General features: G+C 51.3%; 1 protein-coding gene across 13 annotated transcripts in view; it reads right to left on the bottom strand.

The window, feature by feature from the left end:
• PPP2R5C (protein phosphatase 2 regulatory subunit B'gamma) overlaps positions 1 to 14,785 on the bottom strand; it is a 123,374-nt gene that overhangs the window by 11,055 nt on the left and 97,534 nt on the right. For 11 of the 13 annotated variants that reach the window (XR_012037253.1, XR_012037251.1, XR_012037252.1 and 8 more), the window contains 6 exons: positions 14,211 to 14,319; positions 12,816 to 12,869; positions 7,573 to 7,743; positions 6,517 to 6,644; positions 4,140 to 4,241; positions 2,618 to 2,690 (listed from right to left, as the gene is read on the bottom strand). Coding sequence is in view for 10 of the 13 variants with exons in the window: in XM_072839973.1 (XP_072696074.1) it covers positions 2,618 to 2,690; positions 4,140 to 4,241; positions 6,517 to 6,644; positions 7,573 to 7,743; positions 12,816 to 12,869; positions 14,211 to 14,319 (637 nt within the window). In the remaining 3 variants the exon portion in view is untranslated. Of the gene's footprint in view, positions 1 to 2,617; positions 2,691 to 2,788; positions 2,887 to 4,139; positions 4,242 to 6,516; positions 6,645 to 7,572; positions 7,744 to 12,815; positions 12,870 to 14,210; positions 14,320 to 14,785 lie in introns of those variants that run through there. The other 2 variants (XM_072839981.1, XM_072839978.1) reach the window with 2 other exon arrangements.

Here is a 14,785-nt window from a genome sequence, read left to right as displayed (position 1 = left end):
CCGCGTCCTGCGCCCCGGGCCTCCCCGCACACTGGGCCCGAGGCCGCAGCAGGACGGGAGCCCCGAGCCAGCGCGGTACCCGAGGTGCACAGGAGTGCCTGCCTCGCTTCGCTCACACAATTCTCACCCAAGTCCGGGAGGAGCAAGCAGTAAACTGTTCCTTGGCCTCTCTGGAGGAGGAGGAAACCACACTTACGTTAGAGATCCTCAATATTTCATGATTTAAATTAAATCACGCGTGACGTTAAGCAACTCCAACGGAGCTGCCACAGTTGCTACAACAAACATGACCCAAGATTCTGGAGGCGCCGCAGAGTCCCCAAGCCCAGAGGGACGGACGGGGCCCATCCGAGTCTGAGCAGGTGAGCCTCGCGGAGACTTCCAGATACAGGTCAGGGAGCAGGCGGTGGATTCTGGGGGATCCACGCTACAGAAGAGGCTCTGAACTCACTCTCAAGAAGGCAGGTCTGAGATGGAGAGCCATGCTCCAAAACCCCGACGGGGGCCGGGGACAGGAATTTCGAAGATTCCCTCTCTTTCAAGTGAAAAGCAAGTCCCGAGTCCTTGCTTCTCAGCTCTGAGACCTGAGCCCATGAAGTATTTTCCTTTTGGACACACGCACGGGGGGGGGGGGGGGGGGGGTGTCAGGGCATGCGGGCGGGACTCACGGGGGTTGACTCACACACACACACATGGTTCCACCGGGGAGATGGGGAGCACAGCGCGGGGAGCCCCGGAGAGCCGGGGGGCTTGCGGAGTCGCCCGCCTGGCCCGCTGCAGAGGGGGCCCCGGGGGGGACGAGAACTCAGGGGAAGCTCGGCCAGAGGGAAATGAGAACAGTGTCTATTTCAGAAGGGACACTTGTTACAGCACAGCAGTGAAACCAGGCCACGCTTGTTACACAACCAACCAGCTCTTCTTCATTTGTAACATGAAAGCCTCGTGCGGTTTTTCATGAGATCATGATTTCTACGTCCTAGAATAGAATGCGTAAAACCGGACTCTCTGATTTGTGCACATTTTATGTTTCTCGGGGTGTTGATTCTGGGTGCGTGTGGGGCAAGGTCTCCAATGGCCCTAACTGGGACCCCGTCTGACTGCCCTTGGCACGGGCTGTCACCCAGAGGCCCCTCTGCCTCCACCTGCCTCAGATTTATGCTTCTGCTGTGTCTTAAATGCCAGTATTTCAACCTCACATTCCGTTTTTTTTTTTTTTTTGAAGATTTTATTTATTTATTCATGAGAGACACAGGCAGAAGGAGAAGCAGGCCCTGTGGAGGGAGCCCAATGTGGGACTCGATCCCGGGACCCCAGGATCACGCCTTGGGCCGCAGGCAGACGCTCACCCGCTGAGCCACCCAGGCGTCCCTCACATTCCGGTCCCTACAGCAGATACCCGGGGCTGTCTAGCTCCACGAGGTGCTCACGGGTTCACCGTAACCTTACGACAGCACTTCCGTGGAAGAGCACAGAACAGATGTCGTAAGGGGGGTGGCTGCTGAGTTCTTCCACGCGGGGACGAGGACCTCACTTAGGAACGTCATGCGATTTCCCTAGGGTTTAAGTCTCTTGAATGTGGTTTTTTTTCGAGCAGAACACAATCAATATGTCACACAGATTAAACATATACCTTCAAGCTTTGTGCTCATGTGTCCCTTTTTCCGAAACGTCACATTTAAAAACCTGCACGATGACCTCAGAGACTGAACAACTTATGCACACCTCTCACCAGAGAACACAGACTGCTTGTCATCTAGATCCACCTTAGCGAACCTTTTAGGATTTTTACGGGGAGCTGAGTGGTTCTCATAAAGTACCATCTTTTCTTTTCTGGGAGGCTGAGGACAGCCCGGGGACCGTTCCTCTGGCGCAGCGTGCGCCCCTGATTTTCAGACAGGCCTCGAGCCAGGAGCGCCTGCAAGGACAGCGCTCCGGTCCATGTGGACCTAACACCAAGGACCACACAACTCAGAACCCCCGGACGCTTGTCACACGGGGAGCTGGCCCCAGAGTCGGCGCCACGCAGGACGCCGTCACCTGCCGGCAGTTCCAGAGGACACACCGTGTGCCAGGGCGCCCTGGAGCCTCCTCGCTACGACAGGAGAAAGCGTTAGTGGCAAACACAGCACAAGTCAGGCAATTTTTGACAATTAGAGGCTCAGCCTATAGGAACCCGATTTTAGGAGAGACGATACCCACCCCACGCTTCATCTATTTCAAATCTAACTCCCTTTCTTTTTGAATCATTTTGATATCGAAAAGGAAGGGACGTATCTACGCTGAGCGACAGCATCTACGACATTCGTGGGGAGAAAACAAACTGAAATCTTGGCCCAAAATAGAGGTTGTATCCTGGTTTTATTTTTACCACAGTGTCTTGATAAGATTTCCAGCTCATTGAAAAAGCAGAGGCAAAAAAAAGGTCAATTCTGTGGTAAAAACTTTGTGGGACAAAAATAAGTTACTTGTACAGAAGTCGAGAAGTACTTTTATTGCAGACATTTCCACATACAAGGCTAGAGACCGCCCCCCTCCCCTCCTGTGATGAAGCCACACTCCTAGCTCATAGAAACACTCAGTTATACCCTAGACATTTTCATGTTACTCTTTTTAGTACCTGGGGGTTTGCTTTGGCTAGATTTTCTATTTTAACCCACGCTTCTTCTCGTTCTTTCATTTTTAGCTTCTCTCTGAAAAATAGTAAAACGTCATTGGTATTAGAGAGACGGATCAAATGCAAGAGAAGGCGAGAGGCAAAACGGACATGGCCAGCAACACAATCACCTACTTTTTCCTCTGTCCCTTTCTGGTCTCACTCCACATACTTCACCGTGGTGATCACAGGGTAACGTAACACGGAAAACGAAATGCGAAAGACAAGCCAGACTTAGGGGAAGAAATTTAACAAATAAATAGGCTACAATTTTAACATGTTGAAGACTGCAGGTTCTCAGGAACGCTTATGGGAGGACATGTCAGGTCTCCATCCCTCCTGCTTTAGCTGCTTCTTCAGAGGACCTACATAATTTTGAAGATAAGCTTAGGAAGCCATGAAAAGTGAGACCCTTCCATGGCATATAGGAACCAGGGTGAATGGCCAAAGTCCTAACGTGGACGGCTTTAAAAAGAAACCTTCAGACCCGATTCTCGTTGCATCATATGGCCAGTGAGTCACATGACCTTGAGCAAATCGCTTAACTTGGACCCAACTTATTTATTCATTTGTTTATTTTAAAATCTGGAGGATACGCTGCATGATCTTTAAGATCTTTTGCAGAAAGCTAAGATACTCGCCGTGTGAAAAGCCGACGGCATGTGTGAACACGGTGCTCAGCTCTGCGGGAGCCCGGGAGGCCCCGTGTGCACCTGTCCCCGGGCCCCTTCCCTGCCTTGCCGCCCACCACCTTGCACGCAGCGGGTCTTCCTCACGTGCGTTTCCCTGTCTTTCCCTTCCACGCTACCTGTGAGGGCAGGGAGTTTTGTTGTATTCACTGCTGTGCCGCCAGAACCTACAACGGCCTGGGGTCCAGGTCAACACATAGGTACCGTCTTGAAGCATGGACACGAGAGCTGGTTATGTGTCTCCCATAATTTGAATTATACTCGTTCAAAGTTTATCTCCCCTACCCTGCTTCAAGCGACAGGCAAAGAATAAAATCTGCCCAGACTCGACTCTGAAGTCCTCGGAGCCTGACAGCAGGCCTGGTCTCGCGAAGGACACAGGCTACGTTCCAGAGGAGGCCCGCGTTCAGTGGGCGCGATGAAGCTATGCTGAGATGAAGATGCTTGCTCCTTCGCGTACACCTCATGGAACAGAATTCCGACTCCTGCCTTATACACCTGAAAAGTTACTGGACCTCCAGCCTTTCAGCGTTCCCTGAGAAAAGCAAACATTCTGAAAGTGAACGTCTTGCCTGCACACACGTTTTGCAGAAGTGATTAAACTGGTCACATAATGGAGAGAACAGCGATGTTCTCCGAGAAGAGGTTAACAAATGGTTTCGTTTGCTTTCCAAGTATGCAAGAACCGATTTTACTTTAACGCAGAACGTTTTAGGACAAACCAAAGCAAGAGGTTTATTCAGAACTGAGGGAGACAAAAATCCTTGAAAGAGCAGCTTCTGAAAGGGGCAACTTACTTCAGTTTCTCTGCTTTAAACTGCTGGGTGCAGTCGTCGAATAGTTTCTGGTTCATCTCCATGAAGAGCTTCAGCGCGTTGTAGATCAAGCCATGTATCGTCCTGTAAGCAGAGCTTCATGTTCATGCTCCGAACACTCCGTCTTTCCATCCACTTCCCTGCCCTCCTCAGACACAACCCGCTGCTCCCCAACTCTCCAGCGACTGCAACGGCCCTCCGCCCCGCGCCTCCTGGGCTTTCCAACGAGAGCCCGTCATGCTGGATGCACCTGCGTGCACGCAGCCTGCAGAGCGCTCCTGACCAGCTCCTCGCTGAGCACCCCAGCACCCCCCGCCCCAGGCCCCTAGCTCTCTGTCCCGGCTGACAGCAGCCAAAAGCCATCTTCCATGGAAACGGAATAAAAAAACGTCAAAACTTGAAGAAATGTAATGCAGACAAACCACGATGTGTAGGGAACGATAGTGGAAGCATTTTATTTCCTTATAAATGTCAGTTTCCTTTTCATCTTACTAATTAAGGGCAGGAGAATTTTTAATATTGCCGAAACAGAGCTTTGGAAGGCAGAAAATAACACTGCCACGGCATGGCTTAATGGAACTCAGCTTCCCCGCTCTGACATCCGTGAGAGGGAGGAGGCCCAGCTGCTCTGCGAGCTAATGGAGCCTGGAGATGACGCCAGTCCCACTGGCCATCTGATGACAGCCACACGGGGACCCCCGGTGGGACGGGGACAACTGCCCCGCGGCCTCGTGAGTAGCCACAGGAAATCTCATCTGTCTCCCCGTAACTGCTCTCACCGCTGCCAGGACTACTTCTGCTTTTGCCGTCGCAGGATTCATAGCGACTTCTTAACTCAGTTTATAATAAAACCCAACTCGTATATGGAAACATTTAAAGTGACACGTCTCTCTTTGCAGTGGGCAGGGGTCTGCGGCCCGTCAGTAGTCACCGCTGACCCTCGCGTCATATCCTAAATGACACACGGGGACGGTGGCTGAGCTCCGAGGCTTTTGTTACCACCTGCTGAGCGCAATAAAAAATGAATGTTGCCAAGAAGAGGCTGCTGAAAGTCGATACACAGACGAGGTCTGCTGGGCCGTGCAAGCAGGCTCTGCGGCCCCTCCAGCTGCGCGCTGATGGCGAACGCTCGCCGGATGCCTGGTGGGTGCCAGGGACTTTCTGTATATCAACCTGACCTGCATTAACCTTCACAACAGGGTGAAGGGCGCTGCGAAGTGCTCATGTATATTAACGTTATTTTCTTGATGAGCCAGCACAAAACACCAAGGTGGGTGCCAGCGTTTTCTCTATTTCTCAGATGAGGCCACTGGCTGAGTGAGATGAGGCCAGAACGTGAGCCAGGCCAGCGGAAGGGTGTGCAGGGGGCCCTGTGAGCCAGGCAGCCGCCAGCCAGCCGGCGAGTGTGGCCCGGCTGCCACCGCCCTGAGCCTGGCTTTCCTCGCCTGTAAACAAGGGGGCAGGATGGGTATCGGGGCTCTGCTCTCCCTGCTTTCGATTCTGATATAATGATTACAACACAGAAAGGAAAGAAATGAAAGGAGGAGGGGAGAGCAAAGCGCTGGTACCCATATTCATGTAAAGGACACGAAAACCAGTCGGTATCCCCCAGTGACAGGGAGTCTGCCCTGACCGTGCCTTGGAAGGTGTCAGAAGACCACGGCTTAGTGTCCTCTCCTCATCCTTGTTAAGTGACAGGACAGAGGACGCGGTCAGGCTGTGTGCCAGCACCTGCTCACCCCTTGCCGTCCAGGCAGCGAGGACAGGAGGGCAGCTCGTGCTCTCAGAGGGGCTCAACAGGGTGTATGGTGGAGGCCTGGGCGCCTCCGAGAACAGGGTGGCCACCGTGCTCTGAGGGCTCTACAGTGACCTTAGCTGGAGGAGATCTAAGACGAGGCCCCGGGACGCCTGGGTGGCTCAATGGTTGAGTGTCTGCCTTCTGTCCAGGGCGTGATCCTGGAGTCTCAGGATCGAGTCCTCCATCGGGGTCCCTGCATGGAGCCTGCTTCTCCCTCTGCCTATGTCTCTGCCTCTCTCTCTGTCTCTCAAGAATAATAAGGTCTTTTTAAAAAATAAATAAATAAAGATGAAGCCTGGAAGATGCCACTGCCAATGCAGCCGGGAACGGTGGGTGCCAACAGATGTGCCTCCGTATTGGCTTGAAACGGGGGTGAGGAGGCAATAAAAGGCCACAGATACAACCCACACTTCTCCTTAATTCTAAGCCCGCAATAAAAGCAACATTTTCTTTTCTAACTGCTATTTCGGACTTGGATTTCAATCCGAATTGGTTGGAAGTTTCAGCGAGATACGTGAAATGTTAAAATGCCCCAGTGGGCGACAGCCAGCTGTTTCTTACTTGTTCCAGTGGGTCTTGGAGTTGCGGTACAAGGATGGAAACATGATGGGTAGGATCTTTGCTGCGTTGTCGCTGATTAGACTCATGATATACTCATTGTTCCAGTAATACAGTGCTCGCTCTGCCACCTGGAAGACAGACGGCACAACTGATGTGGCCGTGACGACAAACATTCATTCAGCAGGACCCTGCCCACAACTCTGCGGGTACGTGGTGAATTATACTGGATTAGCGACTCATTTCCACAACCTCAGCACACTCTAGACTGTAACCCTGAGGAGCCCCCGACAGGGAGGCAGAGGGTTTCTTGTACATCAAGAATACAATCATTCATTTCTCTATTCGTTTAATAAACATTTATGCTGGGCCCTGGGTCACACGTGGGCCACACACCCGCCAGATGTGCTCATCCCTCTGCCTCCCACCCACCTACTCCCATCACAGGTCTGGGACGGGTCTGGTGCTGAGGTGTCAGCAGTGATTGAGGTGATGCAGAACTCCTGCCCTTGTGGAGCTTACGTTCTGGCAGGGGAGACAGTGATGGGAGAATTCATACTCCCGAAGTGACAGGCCGTGTGGCCAAGGGCCGTAAGGAAGGGGGCCAGGAGGAGGGCTGGAGGGACGGGAGCGGGGCTGACACTGGGACCCCCGCTGGCCGGGCTGCCTTGCCCACTGTGAGCTCACGATACATGCCAGCAGGTCCACGGGAGGCAGACGGACGGCACAGAGGTCCTGGAGACGACCTCTGAACAAGGCCAGAAGGCCTGAATGAGGAGCCGAGGACAGGAGAGCGGTGTGTGACCAAGGCCCCCTCAAACAGGAACGTGCGTGTGTCAGAAATAAAGTGCTTATGGACGGGGAGTTTCGGGGCTGAACAGTTCATCTACAAGCATCCACCTCTCAGGTGTGGAAAGCGAGGTTCTACGTGTTTGGGGTGCGCCAAACGTAAAGACAAAGGCACTTGTACGGAGGAGCCATTTCTAACAACTTTTAGCGAAAACTACATGTTTGGTGATGGGGTCACCCTGGAGGCTGCTCCCTCCTTGCCCTCCGTACCTGGAAGTGTGGGCTGGACACACATTTGGCCAACTGCCGGAAGAGCGGCTCCATGATCTTCACAAATTCTGATGGTTCGATTACGTCTAAGATCTCTTCTAGTTCATTTAAGAACATGACTTCTTTTGGACTATGGGTCTTTGGCCAGTATTTGAGAAGTGCCATCACCACCTGCCAAAGAAACACACAGCGTGACGTCTGTGATGCCCGACATCTGTGTTTCGTTGAGGTGTCCCCCCGCAGGTGACCCCCCCACTCCAAGCAAAGCAACAAATTAAGGTGGTGCTTTCTTCCTTGTAGACGGAACAGCTGCATGGTAAATCAGCACGTGGGCTTTTGGGAACTAGAGAAACAGCTCATTTTATATACTTAAGAACCACAACTTTAATGTATGTGACCCACTCTCTCTGATGAACCACCACTGACTGCAGTCAGCCCCTTTAGAAAACAGAAAGATAAAAAACAAGCAGTTAGAAGGGTTAGAGAGAAAAAGAACAATGGAGAAACACGGGGCTTAGGACGTCGTATATTTGTTTCTGTGCAGAAGTCGCCAGCTCTGGGGCTGCTGGTCACACATATGCACAATCCGCTTCTGTCTCAAACTGATCATTCATTCATATTTGGCTCTACACAACCACACGTGGTGTTTTTGATTGTGTTAAATTGTGCTAGAATATATCAGAAGAGGGAGACATGACATAAGCCAATGTTGTCAGCTCACGCATGCAGGGCTGCAGAGGGACCCGGGGTCGGGCCTCACTGCTCTTGGCGCGCGTGACCTGTGACCCTGCGCTGCGAGGACCCTGCATCTGAGGAGGGCTGGCCCGCCGGGAGCACGGCAGTGTGGCCTCAGCTGGGACCCTGCCAGAGCGCACCTGCGTGGCCCGCCCCCGTGAGCCGTGTTCAGCTGGTCGACGGCGGCTTCCTCATTCGCGGGGATTGGACGTTATGTTTCTTGCCCACATCAGACAGGTAGAAGAGCTTCTGCGGGGCAACCTTTCTTTATCTCACTCCTAGAGTTTCCAAATTTCCTACCACAACCGTATCAGTAAAGAGCGTCCACCCGGAGTATCAGATTCGACTTGGTAAGGATTAGTAACGTTTCTAGAGTTTAGCTACCTAAAGGACGCTTGCCCACGTATGATTGCAGCCCACCAGGGCCATTCTGGGACTACTGTCCCAGCCCTAGCTAGCATCAGGACTGCCACGAAAATCACCCCAAGTGCCAGTTCTCCCGGGCTGGCAAGTGGTCTCCACTGGCCCATCCTCTGCAGCTCTGCAGACAGCACCTCACCGCTCAGTGGGCCAACTGCTCCATCGTTATTGTGGCTAAAAACACGGCCGGCCTTTGAACAACATCCATTCAGAACAAGTCTACTTAATGCTCTTGACCTTCAGGCTCCTGGATAACCTTTTATGATACTACACTTTATAAAATTCCAACATTTATAAAAAAGACAAGCCTCCTAGTTTCGGAGTCTGACATAAAAATTTACAACATGATGGTCTTTCTTTTTTTTTTCTTTTTTTTTTTTTCATGGTGGTCTTTAAAGGGAATTTCTTAAAAAAAAGAGCATTTAATGATTTTTGTCCTACTTTTTGCTCAAAACCACTGAACAGACATTTAATGAGCACCTACTATTCCCCGGTATGGGGACCACTGTTAAGAATACAGCAGATGCCAGTCTTGTCACAAATCCACTCTTCCTTGTCAAATGGTATTTTAGTAGGAAAAATAGATCAACATGTGAGATACAAAAACTACAACTGGTTTAGCTATTTAACGTCTCTGAAAAAGGTTTTATTTCTGGAATTGGAGCCACACGCTGGACCTACTTTTCACACTATTTGGAGCGACTTATGGTCGATGCCACGGTTTCAGAGTGCAGCAGCGTTTTGTAAAAGAAGGGTCTGTCTAGGGGATCCCTGGTGGCTCAGCGGTTGAGCGCCTGCCTTTGGCCCAGGGCGTGATCCTGGAGTCCTGGGATCAGGTCCCACATTAGGCTCCCTGCATGGAGCCTGCTTATCCCTCTGCCTGTGTCTCTGCCTCTCTTTCTCGCTCTCTGTCTCTCATGAATAAATAGATTAAAAAAAAAAAAAGAAAAAAAAAAAAAGAAGGGTCTGTTTGGTAACGTAATCTAGGCAAAAGAGGCAGCCTGCTGCTGGGCACATCACACACCGGGCTGTCCTTTGGAGACTCAATGGGCTGCCACTCTCTGGCCAGGGCTGGGGAGGGCGGGTGGGCCCGAGCATGTGTGCCAGTGGCTCTGTCCCCTCCCTGTCACCCCAGGGAAGAAGAGGGTTCCCACCAGGCCCTGTAGTAAAAGCCGATTATCCTAAAGCAACAGGCAGACGACAAGAGAACATGACTTTACTTCCGTCCTCAGTCCGATGGGCTCCTATTCTTCATATGATAATGTACACGTTCAATGTGCCCAGAAAGCTGCTGAGCTTTCTAAAGTGCAGTTTACAAATAAAAATATTAATTGCAGACCTTAAACGGGAAGGATGCAGGTCTTTTAAATGGACCGTACTTTAAACATTCCTGACCTTGGCCATACTGGCTTCTGGAGAGCCTTGGGTCCAGGACCCTGAGAGCCACGCATGTGCCACGTCCTCCTTAGCGCTGCCAAGGGGACACTCACCTTCACAGGACTTTACCCCATTCGCCTAATCGTCGACAAGCTTTCAATGCTGAAGGGAGACAGACCAGCCTCTGTATTTTTGTGATACGGGGATTTCAAAGGAAGGAGTTCACCGAGGCGGGGGTCCGAACATTTTTAATGTGCAGAAAACAAAACCTGCTGGTCAAGAGAGCACCCGCCTGTTGTCTGGGCTGCAGGAGATTCAGGAAGCGAATCTGGGTGGAGATCTTGGGAGGCTGGGTGTGCGGGGGCCTGAAGCTTCTCTGCCTATGCCACCTCAGAGGTTCCCATCGAGGATGGAAGGACCCGGTGGAAGCCAGCAGCCGCCTTGCTCCTCCCATCGGATTAGTGTGGCCAAGGGCTCCCGCTGCTGCAAACCTCTGTGGGCCTTCACGTTACTCCCAGGTGAAAGATGGCACAGAGGTGAGCTGGGACAGGATTGGGACTCGTGCTGTGACGGACCCAGCTGGGGACCAGGGCACTACTGTGGGGGCCTGGCCTGGGGTAAACGCAGCCCCACGTCTGGTGGGGTCTGGAGCCTGGGGAGTGTGAGAAATACACACTGAGGACAGTCATGAAGAAAAGTGCATGCGTTTTCTCTCCTTCCATGTTTTCCTTTCCCTTTTAGTTTTGAGGTAGGCAAAGGCAGGGTGTGTGCAAATCTGTTCCCACACTATCGTCTCTGGTAACGCTTCTCACCCGTTAGTGTGGAGCCACGGGACCATTGAGGCCACCTCAGGTGTCCTTCCCCACCTAGATGCGTCTCCAGTTTAGTCAGGGGGATAAAGAGAACCCTACCTACCGGGAGTAAACACTCCATGTTTGATACTCAAGACTGGTAAGTTTGGTGCCTTTCCTGGGGGGTGAAGCTTCCAGAATCTCAGACAGAGCTGAAGCAGAGGTGTGTGGGGACCCCGGGGAGGGGAGTGGGGCAGGTGCTGGGGGATGCGGCGGTTCCTGGGTGGGTGACTTGGGGTGTCCATGCACGGAGCTCAGCAGAGATCAGATACAGAGCATTAAGGATTCCTCACGCATTTCCACTGTAAGACTCATAACCTCACGGGACCGCTGTGGAAGGCGGCCAGGGGGACAGAGAGATGCTGGAATGACATCTGCCTTTTTTATTCCAACAGTAACTTAAAAAATAACGGCTCAAACACCGAAAGTGACTCAGGACTTCTTACTTTGTTACTCAACAGTAAAAAACAGCCTAGCTGATTAAAAAAAAAAAAAAGGGCAGTGGATCTGAAGATGTTTGTCCACAGACACACAGGTGGCCAACAGGCCATGAAGAGATGAAGAGATGCCCAACATCTTCAGCCATGAGGGAAATGCAAATCAAAAAGCCCCTAAGAGATGCCTGTGCACACTCACTGGAGGCTAGAACAGACCAAGGGACAATACCAGGTGTTGGCGAGGATGTGGAGAACGCGGGGTCCCTGTGCAGCTGCTGTGGAGGACAGAGGGGCAGCTCCTCATGAAGCCAAACACAGGATCACCAGCGGATCCAGCAGTTCCAAGAGCAGGGATTGGCGTAGACACCTGCATGCCCACATTCACAGCTGCATTATTTGCACTATTCACAGGGGGTGGAAGCAGCCTGAGCGTTCACTGACGGGAGCCTGCGAACCACACACCAGGGAGTCTATCCAGCCACATCCAGGGATGGAGCTCTGACACGGGCGTGGCCTGTCTGAACTCTGAGGACATCCTGCACGTTTCCACCCATGCCCGGTGCCCCAAGGAGGCAAACTCAGCAGAGACAGAGCAGGTGAGCGTTCCTGGGGTGGGCAGAGGGGAAGTGGGAGTCGGGGTCTGTGGGTGCAGACCTACTGTCTGGGGTGACAAAGCTCTGGGAATAGTGGTGCCAGCTGCGGAGCACTGGGGTGTAGTTAATGCCACTCGCCTGTACATTGAAAATGACAAATTTTATGTGACATGTACTTAAGCACAATTAAAATAACGTCATATACCAAAAAGCCACTGAGTTGTCCATTTTAAATGGGTAAATTGTGGGGTATGTGAATTATAATTGAATAAAGCTATTTGAAAAAAAAAAAAAAGTATATTCAAATGTTTAACCTGGCCCCCGGCACGCTCCACCTGGTTCATCTAGGCCACAACAGCTTTTTACTTCTAATAAACGTGATACGCCAAGAAATCTGGAAATCTACACGCTCGACGGCAGCAACCTGGCACTGGCGACGCGGTGATCACAAAGCAGCTAGCCTTGAGCCTGGAGGGAAGGTCGCAGGTCACCTCAATTGGCAGGACCCAAGAAAGCTGCGTGTCCTTAAACCAAGAAGGGAAAGTGCTCAAGGGCACGCCATCCGGCGGCCGCGGCCACTCCGAGTCTGACGGCGTAACGTCATCCCCGCAGTAGAGGAACGTGTAACTCAAGTGACCACACTCTGAAAAACACCTAACACATGAGGGAAACCGGCGTGTTTATCAGTTGTGTGACTTAAGGTGAAAAAGTGGTTTCAACCACTACTGGGCAGCAGAGCTGTGGTGACACTGCCGTTTGGGGACGCCCACGCGCCACATCCTGCCGCGTGCTGGCAGCAGGGCCAGGCCCCGGCTGGGGCGCGTACTCACCGGTTCAGTGAGGGTGCTGTCCTTTTCTAGAAACTGCACTACACAGTACGCCAGCTGCAAAGTACACGGAGAGGAGGTATTAGCATTTCGCTTTAACACGGCAGCGCTGCTCTGCCTCCTGGTGCCCTGTGCTGCCCCCGCGCCCTCCGCCTCCGCTGGGGCTCTCAGGGGGACTCTCAGGGACCAGGTCCAACAGCTAAAAATATCAGCAAAGGGTCCTCTGGGCTTAACATCGACAGGTCAGCCCGGGTTTGAAGGGGATTTCTCTCACGATTATTTTAGAGACTACAATGAACGAGGAATCTGACAGCTGGGGAAAAACCAAATTAAAATCTGGTTCCACCTTAAACCACTGAACAGCTGAGGTAACGATCTGGCTAGGTGTAAAGCTACGATCACCAGGTTAACAGCAAAAGGAGGTGAAAAAAAAAAAAAAACCCACCTCAAAGTAAAATACGTCCCAGGAAGCCAACGTCCTTATTATCACATAAAGAATTCACTTCCTGTGACTCGTGCTGTGCCCGCTGGCTGTCGGGCCTGCACCTGCTCAGACTCCCAGCGATCACGCAGGGGACTGGACCGCAGCTGGGGGCCACCCTGTCCCCGACACTCAGCACCCGTCCTTGCAGGGCTCACAAGTGCAAGAGTGAAGGGGAGGCCACGTCTCCCGAGTCCGTGCAGCCGCCTGACCAGGTAGTAATCACTCACTGGCCAAATTTTCAGGGTAACTGTCATTAGATTTCCACAACTGCAGAAAGCCCACAGTTTACTTAAAAAAATAAAATAAATAAAAATAAAAACACCTTTTTCTTAGACCATGTCATTGGTCACAGACATAGAGGCTTTTTCTTAAAGGAGCCAGATTTTATGTTTTTTAAAAAATTATTTAAATTCAATTTGCCAACATATAGTCTAACACCCAGTGCTCATCCCATCAAGTGCCCTCCTAGTGCTTGTCACCCAGTCACCCCATCCAATATCCCCGCCTCCTGCAACGGGGTCTTTGTTTCCCAGAGTCAGAAGTCTCTCACGGTTTGTCTTCCTCTCTGATTTTTCCCCACTCAGTTTCCTAAAGGAGTCAGATTTTAAATCCCACGACAGAAAGCTTCCTCTGAGATCTCTTGACGCGGGGCATCAAGTGAGTCACCCTCTTCTCTGCGTTTAGAACTAATTCTGAAATTCTCCATTCCTGAGAGTTTTCTGATCTTCTTAAAAGGGAATTTCTTTACCCCTGTATCCTTTCAATTAGCACCAGAACCTACATCAGCAACGGGACACGACAAAGACAGTGCTCCCAGGTAACAGGCTGGAATTCTGTGTCTTAGACCAATGCTCACACGGAGATGCCATGCTAGCGCACGTCCCCACATATGTGTCCTGCGGAGCACCCCTTACCTGTGGATGGTAGACACTCAGAGATTTCACTTTGTGCAAAGGTAGCAACACCTTCAGTAAGAAAATCTTGTGCTCTTCTTTTAGTGGTAAGGCAAATCCATTAATTATACTGTGAAAACAGAATTTATTCAAAATTTGAATATTTACAACTTCCAGATTAAAAAAAAAAATCTTGCCTTTTTTATCCAGCATAAAAAAATCAGTAAGCAAAATGTACGTTGCACAAAAGAGGAGCATATTAGCGGAAATTAAAAAGAAAATTAAAAACCTTCCAAGAAGCATTGTCATTTCTTTCTTTGTTAAGTGTAAGATAATTCTAAAACTCTGGGTTTGCAGGGCATTACCCAGAAGAGCATGACCCCGGGGGCAAAGCCTCCTTCAGACAGGCGGAGGAGGCCGGGAGGCTCAGGTGGGGTGCCCGCTCTGCTCCACGGCTGTCCACACCCGGCACCTTCCCTTGACCTTTGCCTATTTTTAGGAATTCACGCTTCCCTGGAGAGATTCGGGCTTGTTATTCTAATGCTGGTGGGATAGAGTCCAAGTGTCCAAGTGGGAGCTGGGTGAGAATCAGCCAG

The sequence above is a fragment of the Canis lupus genome, chromosome 9, assembly GCF_048164855.1.
Source record: "Canis lupus baileyi chromosome 9, mCanLup2.hap1, whole genome shotgun sequence".
Lineage (NCBI taxonomy): Eukaryota > Metazoa > Chordata > Mammalia > Carnivora > Canidae > Canis > Canis lupus.
This window is presented reverse-complemented; position numbering and strand designations above follow the sequence as displayed.